Source organism: Phasianus colchicus, chromosome 1 (assembly GCF_987193195.1).
Source record: "Phasianus colchicus chromosome 1, bPhaCol1.hap1.1, whole genome shotgun sequence".
In the NCBI taxonomy this organism is placed as follows: Eukaryota; Metazoa; Chordata; class Aves; order Galliformes; family Phasianidae; genus Phasianus; species Phasianus colchicus.
In genome coordinates this window covers 49,701,775-49,725,108 of record NC_143436.1, presented here as the reverse complement: position 1 = coordinate 49,725,108, position 23,334 = coordinate 49,701,775, and the positions used below count along the sequence as shown (strand labels likewise).

At 41.9% G+C, this 23,334-nt stretch overlaps 1 protein-coding gene and 1 long non-coding RNA gene across 5 annotated transcripts in view; one reads left to right on the top strand and one right to left on the bottom strand.

Moving 5' to 3' along the window:
- Positions 1-16,345, bottom strand: part of UBN2 (ubinuclein 2) — a 55,264-nt gene extending 38,919 nt beyond the window's left edge. Inside the window, exons 1-3 of the mRNA XM_031600320.2 lie at positions 15,789-16,345; positions 11,663-11,755; positions 6,248-6,349 (exon numbers count right to left, since the gene is read on the bottom strand). Coding sequence (XP_031456180.2) covers positions 6,248-6,349; positions 11,663-11,755; positions 15,789-16,193 — 600 coding nt within the window. The 5' untranslated portion in view covers positions 16,194-16,345. The remainder of the gene's footprint in view (positions 1-6,247; positions 6,350-11,662; positions 11,756-15,788) is intronic.
- Positions 16,346-19,648: 3,303 nt separating this feature from the next.
- The window catches only part of LOC149919589 (uncharacterized), a 39,907-nt gene continuing 36,221 nt past the window's right edge, over positions 19,649-23,334 (top strand). For 3 of the 4 annotated variants that reach the window (XR_016466954.1, XR_016466955.1, XR_016466953.1), the window contains exons 1-3: positions 19,719-19,788; positions 20,177-22,645; positions 23,047-23,161. This is a non-coding gene — a long non-coding RNA (uncharacterized LOC149919589). Of the gene's footprint in view, positions 19,789-20,176; positions 22,646-23,046; positions 23,162-23,334 lie in introns of those variants that run through there. The other variant, XR_016466952.1, reaches the window with a different exon arrangement.

The window sequence follows — 23,334 nt, the reverse complement described above, 5'->3', positions numbered from 1 at the left end:
CAAAAAAAAAGATTGAGAGGGAAGAAGTAAAAAAAATAGTGCTGCAGTTACTATCAATATCATATATTTATTTCTTGCTACAGAACTCTTGACATACACCAACTTAAGCAATGATACTACGAAGGCCAAATACACATCCGTTTTCTTATTTAATATCTGAGAAGCTGTTTGAGCTTTTTGTTTCTGAACTGTCCTGATGAAGTCTTGAAGTAAATGAACAGTCTTAAAGTATCTGATTTAAATGGAAGTCAGAATGTAGCTTAAAAAAGCTACTCATTTATTCCTTCCTAAAAAATTATACATTTTGCAGAAAAAGCATCTTAAACAGATCTGTTCTGCACATTCAACTTAATTCATTTAGCCATAATGAAACTTGCAATGTTAGACTGCTTGGTACTGCACTAGGCTTTTACAGCAACGTTTTGCTATCAGGGAGGCTGCAGGGGTGGCCTCTATGAGAGGCCCCAAGTTAGATAAGAGCCAGCTCCACCCAGCTCCTAGAGGGACCAGCTGCTGGCCAGAGCTGAGCCACCGAACAACACCTGCAACAGGATACTTAAGAAAGGGTAGAAGTTGCTGTGAGGAAACAGTTGGAGAGTAGAATGAAAAAAAATATGGAGAGGAACAACCCCAGAGACACCAAGGTCAGTGAAGAAGGGCAGAAGGTGCCCCAGGCAGATCTCCATGTGCAATCCATGCAGGAGCCCACTGTGCAGCAGTGGATGATGCCTGAAGGAGGTCACAGTACATGGCAAGCCCCCCGGCAGAAGGAGACCATGGGCCAGAGCTGCAGCACGTGGAGAGGAACCTGCAGGGGAGCCGTCACCGATGGGGACCCATGCTGGAGTGATGCACTCCTGAAGGCTGGACCCTATAGTAAAGACCCACAATGTCCTCGAAAAGCTGCAGCTCATGGGAAGCCAACCCACACAGGATGGGACAATGCTCCTACATGGAGCATAGGCAGAATGAGCATGAAGGAGTGGCAACAACAAAGCATAGTGGCAACAACATAGAGTATAATCTGCATTCCCCGAGACCCCAGGTACAGGGTGGGAGGTACAAGGTAGATGAAGGGAACAGGGTTTTTAATTTGCTTTTTAGTTCTTACTATTCTAGACTGTTATTAATTGACAACAAATCTTCCTCTCTTATGTCTGCAACAACTGGTGACCAATCCCCTTGTCCTTATCAAACAGACAAGTTCTTCAGAGGAGGGATAGTGAGAGCAGCTGTGTAATAGTTGGCTATCTATGGTGTTAAACCAGTATAGTACATAGTTTAAACATGACTATTCTGTATGTGGTAGTATCTGCTTTATTTGTTTGGTACTCCACTCTACACCCTTATTTATCTTGGAGGAAGGAGGGGCACAAAAGCAAAGAAAAATTTAATTGCAACTTGCCCCTGAATTCATTAGAATGCATATAACATGTCAGCTGCCAGCCATTAGATCTACCCTGAAGACACCTGGGAAGCATGCAAGATATCTTTTATTAAAGGTGACACCATGCACTGGTGCCCAACCACTGGACAAAGTGACAGTGAACAAGGAAGACAGGTCAGTAATAACAAATCTATATCCAAAGAAACAGCTAGTAAGCAAATATCTTAAAAATAAAAACAAAACTTTAAAACACCCTCATATATTTAGCAAGGATGAGGTTACAGAGGCTTACCAGGGCAGCTTTTTCCACAAGAAAATGCAACAATAATGTTAAGTTTATCTCTCAACTTAAAATGAAAGTATGTTTAATAATGGGTCCTAGGCAACATTTTTCCTGTACAAGCACCTATAGCATTAGCAGGTTAATAGTTAAGGCCTTGAGTGTCCTGAGGTGCTGACCATCAATCAGCATCTCTGTTACACTTGGCATTTATGTTTTGTTTCAATTACTATCAGTTGGGTTATGGAGCATCACTGTTCCAAGACAACTTAAATGCTTACAGATTTCTGGGTGGGCTGTTCTCCCCTCTGTGTTCATCTGTCCAACTTATGAAGGTGCTAAGTGGTCCTTGTTTTTGGATGTGCAGGTGTAAGTAAGAGGTAATAGCATACTTGTTCTCTGAACACCATGTCTTTCTTCAGATTCCCATTCTATATGGCATAGCAGAAAATTAAGAGCACTTCCTGGATCCTGAGGGAAAGCAAAAGCGTACAGGAACACCATTCTACAAGTAATGTAGCCTGGTAATTTACACTACAGCAATACTCATTTTAGACACTGAAGCAGAGGAAAACCTGAGGAGGAACAGGTTTCCTTGCAGGTTATAAATACTGTATTACTACTGCAGAAGTCAACTGTTAAAGGTTAGAACAAGCTGATACAGAGCAGCTAGAAAAAAAATGAAAGATTGCCTTAATGTAAATTTTATCTAGAATGAAAACTTCAGCATTCACTTACTACAGTCAAAACACTCAATCCAGAAATATCCCCTGAAGCACAGATTTCCCACTTGTCTCAGTTGTATTATGAAGAGAAAGCCAATTCTTCAAAATGGGCTTTAAAAGCTAACACAATTATCAAGGAGGAGGACAGCAAGAGTGAAGACAAAAAAAAAATCAAACAGTAGGTATACTAGATACATCCTAAGCATACAGCAATCCATAACTATGTTCTTATTCTGTAAGAGGAGATGAGTCTGAAGGAAGATGTGGTGTAAGTATTATTGTCACATAGGGAAATGTTTTGTTAAACCAAATGTGGTTTAATAAGAGCAAGTGCAGAGTCTTGCACCTGGGAAGAATAACAGCAAGTATCAGTGCAGGTTGGGACGTGACCTGCTAAGAGATCTCTGTGGAGGACCTGGGAGTCCTGGTGGATAACAGGTTGGTAGTGAGCCAGCATTGTGCCCTGGTGGCCAGGAGGTGATCCTCCCCCTCTGCTCTGCCCTGGTCAGGCCTCACCTGAAGTACTGTATCCAGTTCTGGACTCCCTGTTACAAGAAAGACCAGGATCTCCTGGAGAGAGTCCAGCAGAGGGCCACAAAGATAATAAAGGGCCTGGAGCATCTCTCCTGTGAGGAAAGGCTGAGCAAACTGGATCTGTTCAGACTTGAGAAAAGACAACTCAGAGGGGATCTGATTCATGTTTATAAATATCTTAAGTGAGACAATCAAAGAGGCATGGCCAACCTCTTTTCAGTGGTCTGTAGGAACAGGACAAAGAGAAACAGCCATAGAAAGTTTGCGCCAAAATGAGAAGAAACTTCTTCACAGTAAGGGTGATGGAGCACTGGAAAAGGCTGCCCAGGGGGGTTGTGGATTCTTGTTCTCTGGAGATATACAAGACTCACCGGGACATCTACCTGTACAGAGTGCTGTAGAGGACCTGCTTTGCAGGTGAGCTGGACTCAATGATCTCTGGAGGTTCCTTCCAGCCCCTACAATTCTGTGATACTCAGTAGGCAAGAACTGATTCTTTCCAGAGAGAACAATGAAAGTAGATTTGTAAGATTAGTAAGAATCTCAGGCAATTTTCTTTTTGGCTGAAGATGGGGCACAGGAGGCCTAGCCAAACAGCCCTGAACCCAACTTATTCTATCAGGGCAAGTACCAGTGGCCTTTAAGTAGTGTGACTGGAAAAACCTCTTTGCTTCAAGGAAGTCCACTTTAATCAGTGCTTTCCAAGAATCTTCCTCTAGAAACACATGCCCTGTAGCTGTTTGTACTCCAGTCCTATTGAAGGCTGTTACTTGACAATCATGTCATTAGCAGAGTCCCTGAAACTGACTCTGTTTCCTTCCCTCTCAAGGAAGAAAATGATGACCAATTTGATTCCTGGAGAAACCAAATGCAGTTACACATACCACTTGTTATATATGCCTCTTCACTGCACGTGGAAAACTGCCTAATTTGCAAACAGATCCAAAGAAAGCAGGATTCATTAACTCAGAGTGCCTACTAAAAAAATAGGTTTAGTTTTACTGGTTTGATTTTTTCAATAGCATTTGATAGCATTATCTCAATATTTGTTCTTAAAAGGAAGACCTCTCTAAAGGTACAGATTAAATCTGTTTCATTGCCAAAGAGGTCAGCATTTCTTTCACTCCTGTGACAAGGACTACCATTCTAAGGAGGCTTATCCTACCTGGGATACAGAAGGAGATAAAAGGACTCCAATCCTGGAACAACTGAAGAGGTACTCATACTTGTTTTCAAGCGTCTGTACCCTGGACATCACAGCTTTTTATTTTTAAGAAAGCATGTATTCCAAAAGAAAATATGTCTAGGTTGGACCTAACTGCCATTTCTCAGTGATTTATTAGCTGTCCAGAGAAGATGAGCAAACTCAACATCTAGGCTTCCCTTCTAAACATTTTCCATTTGCATCTGACAGAATGAACAAGAGGTTCCGCTAAACTAAAATTCCACACTACAGAGCCCTCAAGCTCAGCAACAGGGACTTACGACTGCAGCTGGCATACAGAGATAGCATTTCACTAGTCTGCATTACAAATTCAGACAAGGCATAATAATTTGTTCAGGAAAGCAGCCTTCAGAATATATCCCGTTCTCCTGCAGTAGCTTTCACATGATATAACCCTCTGGTGCTTGGACAACTACCTTTTCTATGTTCTTGCAGGAGATATCTGAAGCAAATGGTTCTGCAAAGCTACTGGTAACAAGAATTGCACTTGAAAGAGGCAAAGTGTGAGAAATATTCAGTAGTGTTCAAATCTCAAGAACTCACATTCAGCTTTGACAGGGATCTGTACTACGAGTACTCAATGCATAAATAAGATCTATGATGGAATGAAATAAATCTTGGAAAAAAAATCAAAATATAACTTGGGCATTGTTATCACAAGATTTCAGAAGTGAGGGTGATTGTCTTCAGCAACAGTGAGTACCCAGGTAAGCCTACACAGACTAAACTGCTTTCTCAGCAAGAATGAAACATCTGTTCTTACTGAGCTGAAGATCAGAATTTGACCTTTGCACCAAGGACACCATCTTAGGCCCCAGTATGTTTCCAGCTGCACAGTCAAAAGCCAAGGGATATAAGATTAAGATGTTAGTTGACATTGTCAGTATTAATCTAGGCCAAGAAAAAAGACAACAAATTAATAGAGGTTATGGCGAGCATCTGCAGCAAACTTTTCACACAACTTGCCCATACACCTTCAGAGACTGCCTTCACCAAAACAATCCACAGAGATGAGCTCAGGCTGCTACCCACTGTGGTAAATGGCTGGACATCTCTTGCTCAAGAAGGTACCAGTTCTTCAGCATACCTTCTGTGTACCCACACTGTTCTCAGCAGTATTCAGACCAACTGCCATACACTGGAAACCTCACAGCTCAGTGTTCAGAGTTCTCAAAATGGTTTTATAACTTTCAGGACTCTTACCACATTAGCTCAGCATAATAAATGCTAAACAATGCACTTCATTTCCACAGTGTTTTTTGCTTTACATTTCCTTTCCTTTCACCTTTCTGATTCAAACTTTTAGCTCTCTCCTCTTCATTGTGGCTGCTTGGTCCTGTGCCACGCACCAGAGGAGACCGAAGGCTGGCTAACATGTCAAGTGGTGCTTTTTAGTGGTTTTGTACTGTTTAGTCAAGTAAAAATGAAGAATGAACATCTACTCCTTTCTGGCATCTAATAGAAGAGATCTATAAGATGTTCCCAAAGCTTTTATCATCTACTCTTTCTTCCAAGCTCTTTCCTTCACAATTTGCTATATAAACTTTAAGATATTTTCAAGTGCCTTCTTATAAACCTCCAAATAGATACTGCCTGCATCCAATTAATGCATTTTTCTCTTACCTCATTTGAGATGATTTCTGAAAAATACTCATAAAATAAGCTGTAAAACCTAGTTTTATCTCAAACTTATTTTATCTCAAAATTTTCAGACGTTCAGTGTCCTTGTGGGTTCTGGAGAAAAGACTAGTATTCAAGATTTATACAGGAAACCTACCACCAGGAATCAATTCATAATCCAGATGGCTAGTACAAGAACCTAAACAAAGCCAAGTGTAATTTCAGACCACTGTAAATAAAAAACAATTTCTGGAACTGGAATATGTGATATAGTAACAGCTTTCTTATCTCTTGCAGTACAAAATGATCTCAGACTACAAACAACCATTTATTAGATGCCCACACTAACTTACCATTTAGATTCACACTAGTTACACTTGAGCACAAAGTACTTGCCCCTATCCTTCTTTTCTTTTTATCAAAAAGAAAAAAAGATCACTTTATTTCTTGTTGCTGTATTAATAAGGCTTACTTACTGCTTCAGAATTATCAATGAAAGGGTCTGTTTCATCATAGCCATAACCTATATCAATTAGATCCTGCAGACGATCCTTCCGATGTCTGTGGGGCTTTCCACTCTGGAAAAGAAAAGAAAATTATACCAGTTGGGAAGAAAGTAAACAAAGGACTAAAGTCTACAAAACATAGAACACTGGCGTGATAGTCATTCAGGGAATTAGCAGTTTTACTTTGCTTTGATGTGTCTTTGAAGACTGTCTAAGTAAATAAAAACCAAGGCATAACTTTCACGTAGGAATGAGTCCCTGTAAACATGGTGAAATGTTGTATAAATGCCTTATCAGAATCATTTCTGAAAGTTATTCATTAGCCACCTGGTTTCTGGGTGACTGAAGTATTCCTAGCATTTTCTGCTGAGATGTGTTTCATTGCTCTGTTTTTAAAACTTGTTAGTGATAAAACAACTGAGATAATTTAGGTAGTGTTAAGTCTTTCAGTATGCTACAGTACCGTTACAAAGGCGAACACAAATAGCCTCGCATTTGCTAACACATTTTCCCACAAGATGGATTGCCTTTCTACAGGAATGTGAAGCCTAAGCCAAAAGAGAAGAATATTGATCTGATGCTTGCAGATATGGATCATATGAGTTTCCAAAAAGTTACAGCATTTATTTACCATACCTGAAGAAAAACACAGTAATGAAATACCTTGAAATACAAGAGCTGTCATTGCAATTGATAGGACCAGACATGAAATGGTTACTTGAGTTACCTTAAAGCCATGAGCTACATTGTAGATCGTGCATTCACCTACCTCCAAGAGAAAGTAAACTTCAGTTTAACCTGTAAGTACTCTTCTAATATGAAAGTGTAACTGTTAAGTAAAAAGTTGAACCAAGCTCAAACAAACTGCAAGGTAATTGAACTTACGGCTATACAGACAAGGAGTGCTTAAGATGTGAGACCTAGTTTTCTGACTCCTCAATACTGTGGAAATTGTCAACATCAAATTATTAAAGCTAAGTACGTAAGGGCACCATCTTTATTAAAACTGTATCAGGCTCTTCCATGAATAGTTTGTTAACTATAAGCAAAGTATATTCTTGGCAAACAAACAGGTATAACTAAACCAATAAACACAATCGTGCAAGAAGAAATGGAACTCACCTTTGTGTTTTCTAATTCAGGTTTCCAATCTAATAGTACCCCTAACTTTTTTTTTTTTTTATCAGCTCTGTCATCCCCTACAGTCAAATTACGCATCTGATGTTTTAGGAATATGCAGCCATACAGTAGGCTTTTGTTTTAAAAAAATTGGATGAAAGATGAAAATATTAGAAAAACAGAGATAAAATTTAAGTGCTCTTTTTTAAATGCCAGTGCATTTCATGCAAGTTTGTAATTCTCATGATTCTGCAGCGTGTTATTCATAGAAGTACAGAGCAGATATGGGACAAGCCTAATAAATGAAAGTCTTCTAAGAGCAGAGTGAGTAAAGGTAGGATTAAAACACTCAGCTGTCTTCAAACAGAAATAGATATGATAATATCTGAACCACCATACCTACAGTTGGAGAATTTCCTTCAGGCCGACTATACCAAGCTATGTTTAAGGAAGTGCGTTAAAAGTTTATAGGTTTGTCTCTATAGATGTTCCAGACAAAACTGAAGAGAACTCCTGCATCAATGCTTACTGCACAATAATTAAAGGAAGTTTTACTACTGGTGTCTTTCACCTCTCTTCTCAAAGAGCTTCTCCAACCTTTCTGTCCCAAAGCATAAGCATTCATGACACCAGAGCAAACTGAGAATTCCTGAAGCTGTAGACAGCACTCATGCAATTGTTCAGAAGCTCAAATATTAATTCAACAATAGGGCATAACGTGAAGTTTAAACAACCTTCACACAACAGAAAGTGGCAAATACAATGCCCCTGGAAGACTCTTCAGAAATGAGTCAATTTCATCTCTGTATTGGGCACATTAATAAAAGTTAAAAACACAACCAGAAGATAGAAGAATACACACTCCAGGGCAGAAAATTTTGCTGGAAGGAAATAGCACTTCAAAACTTGAAAAAGGACCTCAAGGTGCCTAATGACAGCAAACTACAACTGGATAAGAGAGAAGGTCCACTCAAATTAATGGCTGGTTTAAGGCCAGTATCCAAAGGGTAGGAATGAATGGGTCACCAAGGAACACATATCCATCTGTAGAAGCAACAAAGAAGGCTAACAGCTGGGGGGCGGGGAGGAAGAGACAGATGACAGAAATTACGCAGTGTAGCAAATATGAGAGGCAGCTGAAGGAGCACTGAGACCACTCGGTTCTCGGTACTTGAATAGTAAATTGAATTCTATGATAATAAAAGGAAGGTAATCCACACAAAGGAAGAATAACCCTAACAACAAATACAGCGTGCTCCCAATTTGTTATGCTGCTCAGGAAGTGCTGGAGTCATTACATGGAGTTCTATGACATTTGCCCAATAATCAGCAGTGGTCAAAAAAGGAAAGAATTAGGACTTACAAAAAAAAGGAAGAGAATAAAACCAGAAGTCATGATTATATCACCGATAAATCAGGGCATCCTACCGCTAATGTTCTTTCATTTAAAAAAAGAAATTGGAACAAAAAAGGGAACAGTGAGCCAACAAAGATTTTAAAGGTAAAAAGCCACTACTGTACAGTATCAGAGTTCAGCTGGAGAATGAAATGACAGACTAGATGATAGCAACAGAATCACACACAGCATGGAGAAGAACAGGAAACCATCCACTTTTTCTCACAATACGTGAATTATGGAGCACGACATGAACTTATTAGCCAACAATTTTATACAGAATGTTTTCATGTAACAATCATCATGCCACTCAGTGCGGTGGAATACAACATTAAATATCACTAAGCTCAGAAGATGACCTGGCAGATTTACAGCAGAAAACTACATGAATGGAGGTTAAACATGCAGCCCTTGGCTTGGGAAGAAGTTAAGCCACAAACTGATCAAAAGGCACGCTCAGGAACATCAGCATACACTTGCTCTGTTACACTTTCAAGCATGAGGTTACTATGGTGTCAGAGAACTGTTACAACTAGCCACTACTGATTTTATTTTAGGATTATTATTTTTAACATTTTATATAATATTACCTGAGATTAGCATAATGTTTTCACAACATACAGCATATAGTGTTTAATTTTACTAAAGAATAAAAAAACAGGACTGAAAATTACAACTATTTGGAAGAGATTTCTATGCTGGCACTTTAAAACTTGCAGCCATCACAATCAAGTTCTAAATAATCAAGTAAACGAAGTGCATTAACTTCACACACCCAGACTTAGAAAAGTTTATTAAAAGAGTTTATCTTGGTATCAGCAAGGTGTATCCAAAACGGTATCAAATTATGAGTACAGATATTTACATGAAAAAAAGTAAAAAAAAAAAAAAAAGGACTTTAAGGAAGACTGTTTTCCACAGATCACATTTTTTTTTTCCACAACTACTACAGCATCAGTGCTGTGTAAAGAAGATCACCTGATTCAATTTTAAACGGATACAGGAAAGTAAAACATTATCAGTTTAAGAAAGAAATAGTCCTTCCTGCAGATGTGAAAAAACTTTCATTCTTATACAACCAGTGATTACTTCCACACTGAAGCAGTATTAGAGAGATAAAGAGAATCAGCATCTACATCAAGGGATATCTATCCTAGTTTAAGCTAGGGAGTAAACGCCTCATCTCAAGATTCAGAAGCTGGCTGGATATTGTCAGAACAGGAGCAATTGCACTGGGTCAGCATACAGACATGCAATTCTTCCTACCGTGAAGTATAAGTAGAGACTGATGGCTCTTGTATTGGAAGAGAGAAAGGACAGCGACTATCTAACACAAGAACCATCAATCTCTCAGCACCCTCCATCCTTAGTCGTCCTACTCTAATAAATTGTTCCTAGAAGATGTTTGCCTTCTGAGAATTTTGTGGCAGTGGGGGGCATAAGGTATGGCAGAGAATAAAGAAATGCAGGACCTCAGAAGCACAAATAGTCAAATATAAGCATGCCTGAATTCATACCCTGGTAAAACAGTAGTTTGTTATTTACTGCTTTTCTAATGGTTACAAATATCTATTTGCCTCTTATTTATGCTAGTGAGCACTGGAATTAAGTTTTCATATTTTTAATAATAATCTTTGTCCATAAATGTACACGTTTAGCTTTGATGAATGAACATATATGCATGCATACTACACTGCATATGTACTAGATTGCTTCCATCACCCCCACCCCTCCTACATATATTGCTTCACATGCTCTCCACTGACTTTCATTTCCTACAGTTAAGCTGCTTGTTTTAGAACATTATTAAAATCCTTAACTTGTTTTATGGAAATGAGTTTCTAGAAAGTACAATTGAAATATTTCTCTCTGAAGTTCAAAAAGTAATTTATCATTCAAATGAAAACTAAACACTATTATGGAACTGCCTTCTCAGTACACTGGCTATATTGAGTTTCTGTCAATCCCTTCAAAAGAAGAAAATGATTCTTTTCAGTTTAAGGATTTCTTTTGTGATGTATCACATCTAACATGCTCTGAAATACTAATTGCTTCTACTGAATACTTAGACCAGATACTCCTAAAAGTCTGCCTTTGCCAGGAAAAAAAAGAAATCAAACAAGTAACATTTCAATATGCATATTAATAGCAAAAGATACAAAGGACTGTTCTTGTTTCCCTTCTCTATTAGTAATTCAGAATATCAACATGTCGAAGCACGATGATGAGGTTCTGATTGCCAGCTCAGAATTAATCACCCAACCCTACCCATATGAATTCTTAAAGACTTGCTTGGGTGTGGTTTTAGACAACATTTTCTGATTTCTACCTTCATTTATTAGTGAAAGCCTCTTTATATTATCACCTAGAGTTGTTCAAGTCATTCATGATACATTTTCAGGAGTCAGCAGAGTTATCTTTAGGCAGCTGGCAGCTACAAGATAAACTCATCAAGTGATGACTTACTAAATAATAGCTTCCTATGAAAGCATTCCAAACTAGCCAGAAATTCATCAAGATTCGTCAGTATACAGCCTTAAGAGAAGAGCTGTTCAGTAGCGCACAACAGTATTTATCACTAATATCGACCTGCATTTATTACTCAATTGCCCTTATATAGGAAGCTTTCCAAGGAATAGCTTCACAGGCAATAATATCCTATGGAGAAATCTATTTAGCAGACTTGTCTAATAATCTTGTAGCAGCTTCAAGCTACTTAGATGAAATATAAATGAGATGGCCAGCTCGGGCATATACAGGAGTCATTTGACATTACATCAACATCTCTATTGAGCAACAAAAACCTGGTGTTAACGCCGCACCGTCACAACTAAACAATTGTATATTTTAACAAAGGCACAGAAACTCACATATTTTGCCTCAAACTTCTTGGCTAACGCTTCCACTTCATGCCGCTCACGTTGCTCATCATTAAAAGGATCTTCTGAGTGAACAGACTTCTTCTGAAAAAGGTAGAAATATCCATTCAATTACAAGAGAAACATAAGATATGTCTAATAAAAACCTATTAAAAGTGAATAAAGTATATTCTAACGACTAAGTAGTGGGAATCTATATTAAGAGGGTCCGAATGCTTACTTCATGCTCTACAAAAGTGTGTAACCCATTCAGTTATCATATACTTGTCTCCTCCTAGTGAAGAGACAAATGCAAAATTAAAGATTCAGCTTTACATTTATCTAAGTATTCCAGGCAACCTCAACCAAAAGCATAAGCAGAAGAGAATGCTGGCTGAACTAGAGATCCAAAGAGAAAGAACTCCAAATATAACTTACACTGGTGCCTACCCTATTGGTGGTGTGATCCTCAGGTACCATACGCAAGACGTACCCAGTATGCTAACCAGCAAGAAAGCAATTGAAAGATTACAAAGCAAAATCACACTGTAACAAGTAGTTTACCACCCCGAACTTCCTTACTGCTACATTCTTGTTGGGATAACTTCAGAATTCACAGCACAAATACTACAATACTGCCACTACAGCAGTTAGAATAACATGATTTAATATTCCAGCTGTATAAATAAGCAGGAAGCATCCACTTCTGAGTTTCCACTGACAAGAAGTCAATGAATAGTAATCAAGGGTATGAAAAGGTTTTTTTTTTTCCCCCCAGGAAAAAAAAACCTATGACTGCATTTGTCAATTTACTATAGAAAATACAGTGAAAGGGGTGGGTGCGGTAACAGTTTTAAAACATGGTAGAATGTAGTCAGGCCTTTATGGATGCCTCTCTAACTTTACTTCACATGAACCACTCAATGAATAAATCAAGTTTTACAAGAGACAACTGCTCAATTCATGCAATACTTGTTTTCTCCTTTTAGCAGGGAAAACCTATTCTACATAGATCACTCCAGAAGTAATGCCTCCTATTTATTTCCAGGAGAAATATAACAGAAACAAAGAGCACACAAACACTGATAAGAAATTCTCAATGACAAAACACTAGTGATGCATTTTTGTCAGCAATGCTGTCCAGAACATGGCTTGTCTTCACCACTACTGAAACACACCTCCCACCACCTCTCTGTGCTCACATCCACTGTTTGGAATGTTCAATAAGCGTTCATGAATGTCAAAGGGTGCCATTTTTCTGCATGGGGGAATTCAATGATGCACCTTTGCTTCACATGCATTTCCACGTCAGACACCATTTTGTCAGACCGCTCCTCTGCTGCCCTCTGTCACACAGCAACAACATGTAACAATGTTGGTGGGAAGGTTCAGCCTCTACTGTCATAGTCCAAAACAGTACAAGGAAAATTAGTGTTAATTCTCATCTCTTCACCAAACCATCAAAGGTGTAGCTGGACTACTTTGTTATATGCTATGAATAGTTATTAGAAAGTTTCAGTTTTGACAGCATGTAAGGGCTCAGACAGTCTTTTGAACTTCACATTAACTTCAAGACATTACTACTTCAGCACATTTACAGCCTCCCTGACACAAGCCAACTTGGGCTTCTGGCACACCTACTTCATGTTGCTTTACACAGAAGTGTTATGTGGTTATTCCTACCAGAAGATGAACTGTACAAACAACCCAACCAAAGGATGCTTTCTTTACTGGCATTAAAAAAAGCAAAGGAGAAGAACACCACAAGTTTATCAGAAACATTTCCATCAACTTCTCATTCAGGCTGTAAATCCAATTTTTGAATTGGACAAAAAAAAAAAAGGTAGCATTCAACCTGTCAAGTAAATTTTGGAATTCTTTATTAACTGTTTAAGAGATCTATTAGATCAGTGCTTCCAGTTATTTCCATACACTGATGCTACACATCTCTCCCCTTCCAGAACAGCGAGCCTCTGGAGATCCATTCTTGGCTACTCCAGGATAAAGACATGTTTCGAATTATGTCATATTGAACTTTAATGGGAATAGCTTCAAGGAAACTGAGTAACTAATAAGGGATAAGTAGTAAACAATAGTCTTCAGAAAACCCCATCAATCTTCACCCTACAAAAACAGTTTGTAAAACTAAGTTTGCATGAACTGTTCATTTTAACTTTAACAAAACTAAGTTCTGAAAGCTTAAACTCCATTTAAAACTACAGCATTAACTGCTAACTACTTATCAATAACTCACAGCAAATCTCAGAATCAGCAGAAAAATGACAGAGGGCAGAAGATTCTTCCTCAAGTTCTGTTTTAACAAGGCAGTTTTCTCCGCTGCCTTAACTACTACACATCACCGTAGTTATTCTACTCCACAAGCAGAATCAGTCTTCCTTTCATAATTGCTTCTATTTTAGGATTCTGAACAGGTTACAACATTCCTTGGTCTGAGAATGACCAGGGATTAAGTGAGGGGCTGATTTGTGCAGAGCAAGTTCCCCTCTTATGCTTCCTATAACCATGAAGGAAGTGGGATACCTGTTTTACTCCTGGACAAAACACATCCTCATCTTTGCATGTCAACTGAGGCAAAATTTTAAGTCCCCCCTGCTATACTAGAGAAGCCTTTTCAGTTTCTGCTTTGTAACCAGCAAGAAATTAAACTGACAGGACAACTACACAATGGATTTTGAACAGTTCAGAATTGCTTTTAAAGGATCACAATTTATGACACAGTTTTACATAATCAGTTGTTTGTTCCACATAGTCCAGAAAGAGACAATATTACAATCCATTGATCTTCAATCTGTACTGTCAGAGATTCCTTAGGAAGCAATTCTATCACTATTTCTATCTATCTGATCTTAGTTGTAACAAAACTCCTCTACATCAGTGTTTTTTTTTCCATCCACTTTCCTCCAGAAAACATGGAATTTTCATCAGAAGCATACTTTTTTTCCCCTATGCGATTAACACATTAACAACCTACAAAAAAAAGCAGTTATTAAAGTGGAGATTGTCAGGGGACAAAGTCAGCCTCTATGCGCAGGCCTACTCTGAAACATTACCACAGCTTCCATCCTCACACAGGAACTGCTCAGAAAGATGGCACTCCACAGAGCACCAGGCTGTTGCCACAATCCAGAGCAGTCATTGCTGGCGCTGTTTGCCCACAGCAGCTGTAGGGCAGAACACAAGGAGCTTTTAACTTACATCACAAAGTCACAGAGGGATTCAGCGTTTGAACACAACACACTTCTACACCCCTCCCATACAGTGCAAGAAGTAAACAGGCCACTAAGTACTGTTAGAAATATACATAGAAATATTTTGCTCCTTTAACTACTCTTGTGGTTACGCTGGATTTGAAAAGCCAATGACAGTATCAGTACCAAGTATTTGAAGTTTGCCCTTAGATTTCACCAAAGCTAACTGCCTCTGTAGCAGCTGCTCCTGCCCCTTCCAAGAAGATAGAAACTTTCTCTAAAATCAAACAGAAACTAAGAGAAGCCACAACCACACAGTGCAACTTCATCAGTATCAGCACCTCATAGAGTGACTGCCTTCAGCGGGACTGGCTCCTTCCTAACTGAGCACTCTGTCCTGCTGATTGGTAACTGCACGCTCCTCAAAACTATCCACAGGATAAACACAACAGCCCAAGTACTAACTATTTTCTGTTTGGGAGAAAAAGAGGAAGAACTTCTTTTCCTGAGCGAAGGCTCTGATAGTTATGGGTGAGGTGTCAGTTACAACGAGGTTAACTCCCACACAGTAATGCACCTCCAGGACTGACGCTCACCCCACTGCTCCGCAAGACTGGCAACAGAGCCGGGCTAACAACTCCTTCACCTGCAGAGAGCCCACAGACAACAGCCCAACACGGGACAGCTCCATCCTCTGCCAGAAGAGCCTCCCAGTCCTAGTGGGCACACCACACCGCTACTTAGGCAGGAAGAGGGCAGAGAGCCGGGATGCGAGGCGCTCTCCTCGACGAGGCCAACCCCTCCCCTCCCCCGAACGAGGTCTCAGCGCCGGGACAAACACCCTGGCAGGACGAGGCCGCCGATAACGCTACGGCGGAGGAGGCGGAAGGGGGGAGGAGGAAGAAGGGAGGGAAGGGGAGGTCCCGTACCCGCGCCTCCCTGCAGAGCAGCAGCTCGGGGTAGCTGAACTCCACGCAGCCCTCCTCGGTGGGGTCCTTCAGCACCACCTCCAGGCGGACCGTCTGGCGGAGCGGGAGCGCCTCCTGCGGCGGCGGCGGCTCCTGCCGGCTGCCCTGGCGCGGCGGCGGCGGCGGCTCGGGCCGGGGGGGTTCCCGCTGCGGCGGCGGCTCGGGCCGGCCGGGCTCGCGGGGCGGCTCCAGGCGGGCGGCGCTCTCCCGGGGCGCCGGCGGCGGCTCCGGCAGCGGCACCTCGCGGCCCGCCGGCGGCGGCTCCGGCTCGCGGCCCCCCGGCTCCCGCTCCAGCGCCGGACTCTCGGCCTCGCGGCGCCTCACGGGTGACAGGCTAATGAACGGCACCCGGCGCGGCTCCGCCATCCTCCGCCGCCCCCCCGCCCTCTCACCGGCCCCCGCCTCGCGCGAACGGTGACACCGCTCTCCGCGTTCCCTCCCCCCGGCTCCTCCCTCTCCCCTCCCCCCTCCGCCGCCCGGTCTGAGCTGCCCCCTACGTTCTCCTCGCCGCCTCCGCCATCTTGGCGCCCCCCCACATAAATAGAAGCAGGCCCCGAGGCCGCGCACGCGCCCCGAGGCCGCCGACGCCGTCGCGCCGCCCCGCGTCGCGGCTGTTATTGCTCAGCTTCCCCTCGACGTCAGCGCGCCCGACGGCGCCCGCCCTCGGTTGCCATGGCGATGTGCACGCTGCCGCCGTCGGAGCCTTAAAGGGGCCGCCCGCACGCGCCGCGCCGCGCGGGGCAATGGCGGCCGAACCGCTGCCGTCTCCACCCCCCGCCTCGCGCCGGACCGTTGGCGCTCGGGGATCGCGCGCGCGGGAGGGGAGCGGCCGCCCTGAGGGAAGGCCCCGCTGAGGCGGGAAGGGAGAGGGGAGAGGAAGGGTAGCGCGGGACGGGATGAGGTGCGATCTGTGCTGTCCGCGGAGGCGGCCCCCACCGTCGACGGGCCTGGGCCTGTGTAGGGCACGAAATGGCTCCTTGAGGAGCTGACCTCCCTGAGGTTCTGCCCTGGTGGTCCTGTGAGGAAGGCGGGCTCTGCGGCTGTGTGAGGTGCTGGTGGCAGGAGGTCGGTGAGGAGAACTGCTCTCCGCACACACGAAGAAGGCAGGGTGTGAGCGGCATACTTCCTCTTCCACGAGCTTGAGCTGCCTGCAAGCAGGGTGCCTCAGTCTGCCACCGCCTGTCTGACAGACTGATGCCAGGCAGGGTATGCTGACAAAGAAAGCGCTGCGGAATCTCAGGAAACCACAAGCATCCCCATAACGTATATTCACCTGCACTGGAGCGGGCAGGAGGAAGATGTCACCATCTTTTGTTCTTCCTTGGCTGCAGTGTTTCTGTGGCAGCTGTGTTCTCCTTTCAATTTAAAATGTACTTGTGTTATGCAGGATGAGTGTAATTTGTATATCTATTTTGATATTTACGACAAACCAATTCCACATCCCATTACCCCACTTTCCAATCTGCCTTCAGCACAGCTCTGTGACGTTTTCATCTCCCTGCATATGAAGTTCTTTGACTTGTCTACTCTACGATGCAGAGAATATTCACAAAACTGGAATGCTGTTCCTGAACACTACAGTTTCACTGAAGGGAATGGAGAATGCTCCAGAATCTTACTTGCAGCAGGAAGTCATGGAGTGCCTGATCAGGTCTAGGGAACAAGTCCTTCTGAAAGGCTTTGTTGAATGCTGTAGTCAAAGAGATTTCTTTTGTCTTAAAACCTGCCATGTTCCAGACAACTAGGTGGTGTCTGGAACCACAAAGGTGGTGAAGGATCCAGAGGGGAAGATACATAAGGAGTGATTGAGGTCCCTGGGTTTGCTCAGCACAGAGCAGAGGAGCTGAGGGGAGGCCGGATGGCAGCTGCAGCTCCTCACAGGGAGCGGAGGGGCAGTGCTGAGCTCTGCTCTATGTGGCAGCGACCAGGGCCCGAGGGAACACATGGAGCTGTGTCAGGGAAGGGGCAGCTGTGGGTTAGGGACAGGGTCTGCACCAGAGGGTAGAGGGCATGGAACAAGTCTGCCCAGGGCAGTTGGCACGGCCTCGAGCTGCTGGAGTTCAAGAAGAATGGTCTCAGACAATAGGGTCTGATTTTTGGGTCACCAGGAGTTGGACTCGATCCTTATGAGTCCCTTCCAACTCAGGATATTCTATGATTTGTTGAGCTAGCAAGCGTGGCTCATCAGAGTGGAGAGGTATTCCTCACATACATTTCAACTTTCAACATCATAAAATTATTTGTAAATCCCCCCTAGTCTTCTGTTGCAAATTTTGTATATTTATCAGACGAGGCACACAATAACTACTGCTGGACTCAGTGTCACTAAGCTTCAGACCTGCAATCCTGCTCTGCAGATTCTGGTCTTCATCAAAGTTTCTACATAGTCTGTGCTATTAAGCCTTGTGATGGTAGAAGAAGACTTTTCCTTGTCAAAAGAGCAAGTTAGTGCTGAGCAATCAGAAGTGTAACTGGGAAATACTGGTCTCTTTTGTGACTCTGCTGAATGTTTGTTTTCAAATACCATATGGGAGATGAGAGCTTGAAGTACAGTGTAGTAACAGGAATATAACAATTTATGTTCATAGGTAATGTTTGCACATATTCTTGGAAAGGGGTGAAGATAAGCTGTCCACTGGAAGAATCCAACTTAAAAGTTGACTCTGACTTTCAGTCCTGTAAGATACATATTCAGATGTAATGAATGTAGGACATGTACTCCACAGAAAATGAAGCTTGCAAGTTATCTGGAATCAGTACTTAAAATTCTGTTGATTATTGTGTAGATACACTTGAAACCGCATCTTCATCAGATTTGTACTGCGCTCAAAAAAAAAACAAAAAAAAAACAAAACAATAATTGATCTGATCTTTGATAGGGGAAAATAGTGCTTGTTTTCTTGGAAGCAGCAGGCAGCCATTTATTCTAAGTTAAGACATTGCAGACTTTGATATAAGTAGCAGCCTTTCTCACATATAAGGTTTTTGTGGATACTTACTGTTTCATTTGTATTCCCCCCTCTTCCTCCTCTCCTCTGGGAGATTAGCTAGATAAATAAATCCTCAGAGACCTGTTTCATCTAACATCTGAGCATCTTGGAGCACACCTCTTTTTTATGAGGCTGAGCATTTGTTTATATGGATAGACAAATAGTAGTTCTGGATGTCTGAATTTAAAGTGAAGTTACCAAAGCAAGCTTGCTCTAGGTCTTAATATTTTGAACTAAATCATAAAGAACCTTGGCAGCAGATCCAAATGTAGCTGGCACTGTAATAAAGTACCAATCAGTGGATTACATCCAGACTTGTGTACAGAAATGAGTATTGGCTTCAGTGTGTTGGAATTGATGGTGGCAACATTGGAACATTGCAAAATTTGCACCAGATGAGTCTTGTGAACGCTCACATAGGGACAGAAAGAACACAGTGCTTTGTCAGGACCTATTGAAATAATATGAGGCTGAAGGTGACATTTCCTGAATTACATCATTACCTGTTACGAGATGTGGTGTCACCACTATGAGCTGGAGTCAAAACACTATTCCACGGAGTGGCAACATGTGAATTTCCATTGAAGAAAAAAGTTCAAGATGCATCCCTCAGTGGGTAAAATGATGTGCACTGTCTTTTGGGATGGAAAAGGGATGGTTCTTCTGGATTTCCTGGAACTGGGTTCTGACAAACCAGCGTTCCTGACAGACCATCAATTCTGACCACTATATTGCAATGCTGACTAAGCTGAAGGCTCAAACATCCAGAAACAGAATCTTCCAGAATCTTTTTCTTGCGATACAATAACGCCAGGCCTCTCACCACTTTGAAGACCATGGAGCACATTGCCACACCCACCATATACTCTGGATTTGGTGCCTTCTAACCTCCATCTGTTTGGGCCAGTGAAAGGTAGACTGCATGAGCAATGTTTTTGTAGCAATTACGTTGTCATAGCAGCTGTGATACAGTGGGTCACCTCCACTGATGCAGGTTTTTTATGAGTACAGCATGCAGGCTATTGTTCATTGCTGGTGAAATAGCTAATAGCGCTGACTATCTTGAAAAATAGTGTTCTGTATTTGAGAATTTGCTCTATCAAATAGTACTGTTATGCTCTTTGTATCTGTTGTTGTTCCCATGAAAAAAAAATAGGAGGCCTTACCTATATAAGTTTTCTTGCTTAAGTTTATGTGGCATGGAGTGGCAGCTTTAAGAGCTTCTACTTTGTTTAAGCTGAACACTGAATTCCCCAGTGAAGTAGAAGCCAGACAGGACTCAGCCACTCAAAATTCACCAAGGGACACCTCTGTTCATTTGGGGCTTTGTTTTTGTGACAGTATCTTCATTTTTCACAGGCTGTTTCCTCACCATCTCTTCCTGAAGTCTTGGTTTCTTATAGTCCAACCAGGCATTTTGTTGACTGCTGTGGTCCCTTCACTGAAACTGCTGCCACTGCAACTGCAGCTTTCATTGCTGTATCAGGAGATGCTGCAGCTGCAGGTAGGATGACATTTGTGTAGCTTTTGCTAGAACTGCTTCTGCATCACAAGAATCCACTGCACCAGCAATGTGGCTGGCCTTGCTGTTTTTACATGTAAGAAGGCTTTCTGAATTTGCATGGTTTTTTTTTTCCCACTTGTCTTTTCTTCCTACATTTTTTCTAAGTTGTCTCCTGGCTGATCCAGAAAACAAATGCCACAACCAATGGAATATACAATTTGATCAAGAGACTTTCAATAAGTACAGGAAAATGGATATAACATAGCCCAAGGAGTAATAAACTTCTTTGTTTCTCCAAAGGAAGCATCAATGTCATGCAAACCATTTGGAAAAAAGTGTTCTTCCTGTAACTAAAAATACTAAAATCTTGCAGAACATACCTCAAGCTTTCTCTTCTTTAGGAGAAAAATCCTATTTAATTCTGCCAGGCAGGAATCAGGCATATGTGTTCAGAGTTGTTACCAGATACCACACTTTTAAAAGGTCTGAAGTTCTCTTATTTAGTGAGGTAAACAGAACTTTAGAAGGACAGTATGCAGGTGGACGAATACCAGATGTTGAGGGTTAGGAAAAGCTCACTGGCTTCAGGTAATTAGGAAATGTTTTACAAGGGAATTTATCACAATTTCAAGGTAGAGGAACAGTTGTGAACTTTATCCCACGCATTGGTATATTGAACTCTGTGAACTGGTCAAACCTTACTTCTTGGAGAATAAAAGTTTGAACCTATGAGACACTCAAAATCTTTCAAGAACTTTAAGAAAAGCTTTGAACAAGCTTAGTCAAAAATTCAAATTTTCAATGGCAACGGGACTTTTATTTTCCTTTTAAAGTAGCAACAGCTTACACTCAAAAGGCATTTGAAAGGCTACATTCAAACTGCTCCTGGAGCTAGAGGTCTCACCCTGAAAATGCTCTTTACTTCAGACTTGGATTTAGATAAATCCATTTCCCGACATCAATCATTGTCTTTTAAAACTATGTTGAGTACCAGGACAGCACTGGCTATCTATTAGGTAGATGATCTTCATCAATGACATCGACAGTGGGATTTAGTGCACCCATAGCATTCGCGGATTATGCCAAGCTGTGTGGTGTAATTGACACACCCGAAGGATGGCTAATACCATCCAGAAAGATCTGGTCAGCCTTGAGCAGTGCGCCTAGGTGAACCTCATGAGGTTCAACGAAGCCAAGTGCAAGGTCTCCCCTTGGATCATGTCAACCCTCACTATGAGTACAAGCTGGGGGATGTAAGGATCAAGCACAGCTTTGCCAAAAATGACTTGGGGATACGTGGCAGCTGGACATGAACCAGTAACATGCTCTCACAGTCCAGAAAGCCAACAAGCAGTCCTAGGCTGCATCAAAAGGAACATGGTCAGCAGAAGAAGAAGGTGATCCCACCCCTCTGCTCTGCTCTTGTGAGATCTCAGCCTAGTGTATTGTGTCCAGATGTCCAGTCCCCAGTACAAGAGAGTGGAGTGCATCCAGAGGAGGGCCATGTAAATGATCCAAGGGAAGGAACACCTCCCTGTGAGGACAGGCTGAGAGAGCTGGGGAAGAGAAGGCTCTGAGGAGACCTGAAAGTGGCCTTTCAGTATCTAAATGGGGGCAGTAAGAAGAAAAAAAGGGAACAGACTCTATCAGAGTCACTTGTGAAAGGACAAGGGGAAATGGTTTCAAAATAAATGAGGGGAGATTTAGATTGGACATAAGAAAAAAATTTATGATAAGTGTGATGAGGCACTGGCACAGATTCCCAAAGAGGTCATGGATGCCCCATCCTTGGAGACATCCAAGGTCAGGTTGGAGGGGCTCTGGGTGTCCCTGTTCATTGCAGGGAGGTTGGACTGGATGGCCTTTAAGGGGTCCCTTCCAGTTCAAAAGATTTTGTGATTCTCTGATGAAAACATTAGGTTGGGATTTATCTCACCAGGGCAAGTCTTCAAGTTAGAAAAACAACAGGATTTACAGGACTGCATGTAAATAACGTGGTTTTCCCAACCAGTCAGAGGGAGAGTCCTACCTACACTGGTTGTCTGTACTATCACATCTAATTTCTCAAGGTGAACTACAAACTGACACTGCTGCTGTATGATTTGTGATTTTTATCATCTACAGAATATTGTAATAAAGTTAGCTAACTAAAAAAAAAAAAAGATAGTTAACTTAGAGGAACTTCAGAAAAAATTGAAAGTTCTAAAAGCTGAATTTACGTGGAATAGCAACATGAACCATGTTAGGAAGAAAAAAGAGTGAGAGAAAACAGAAAGAAGAACTGTATCTTGGATGAGGAAGAGCAAACTCCTTCTGAAGGGGTGGTGAGATATTAAGTTTTCTACCTAATGTTAAGCATCAGCTTTTAAGTGTATTTTTACCAAGCAAAAGCTGGTAATTTTTTTTCCTCAGATAACAGTAGCAGAGTCAATTCTAGCTAGCATTATAAGATGTAACAAGAGAAATGTTCTTATTTTTTTAATGTAATAGTTAATAATTGTTTCTGCTTCTGCTGTTAAAACTCCTTGCTAGAACAAGCAAACACCTTTCATCTTTAAAAAATACACTGCTTTTAGAAAGATTTCCTTAATAGCAGTAAGTCTTTCATGATTCATACCTGCTCATTTCACGGTGTAAAAACACCCACATATTTACTGAGATTGAGAGGGATTATGCGTTCAGAGTTGTCTCATCCTCCCCCCCCCTCCCACCCTTCCACCCCCAGAGTTAAAGATGCTTGCTGAATGGGATACTTATCTGCAGTGAAAAGCCTGTTCCATCAGGCCAGCCCCCCTGGAGGCAGCGGAAGATTACCAGCCTGGCTGAAACTCTGGAGTCAGGTAATTGTTTTACCTTCTGTTATTGTCTGCTGATTCTGTTCTTTCAGTAGTAATTAAAAACACACAAGTATCTATGAGTCACTATTTTAAGTAGCTACAGCACCCACCTGTAAAGCGAATAAGAAAAATTGGCTTTTCATAGAATTCTCAGCTGGAATGGTGGTTTTACTCTC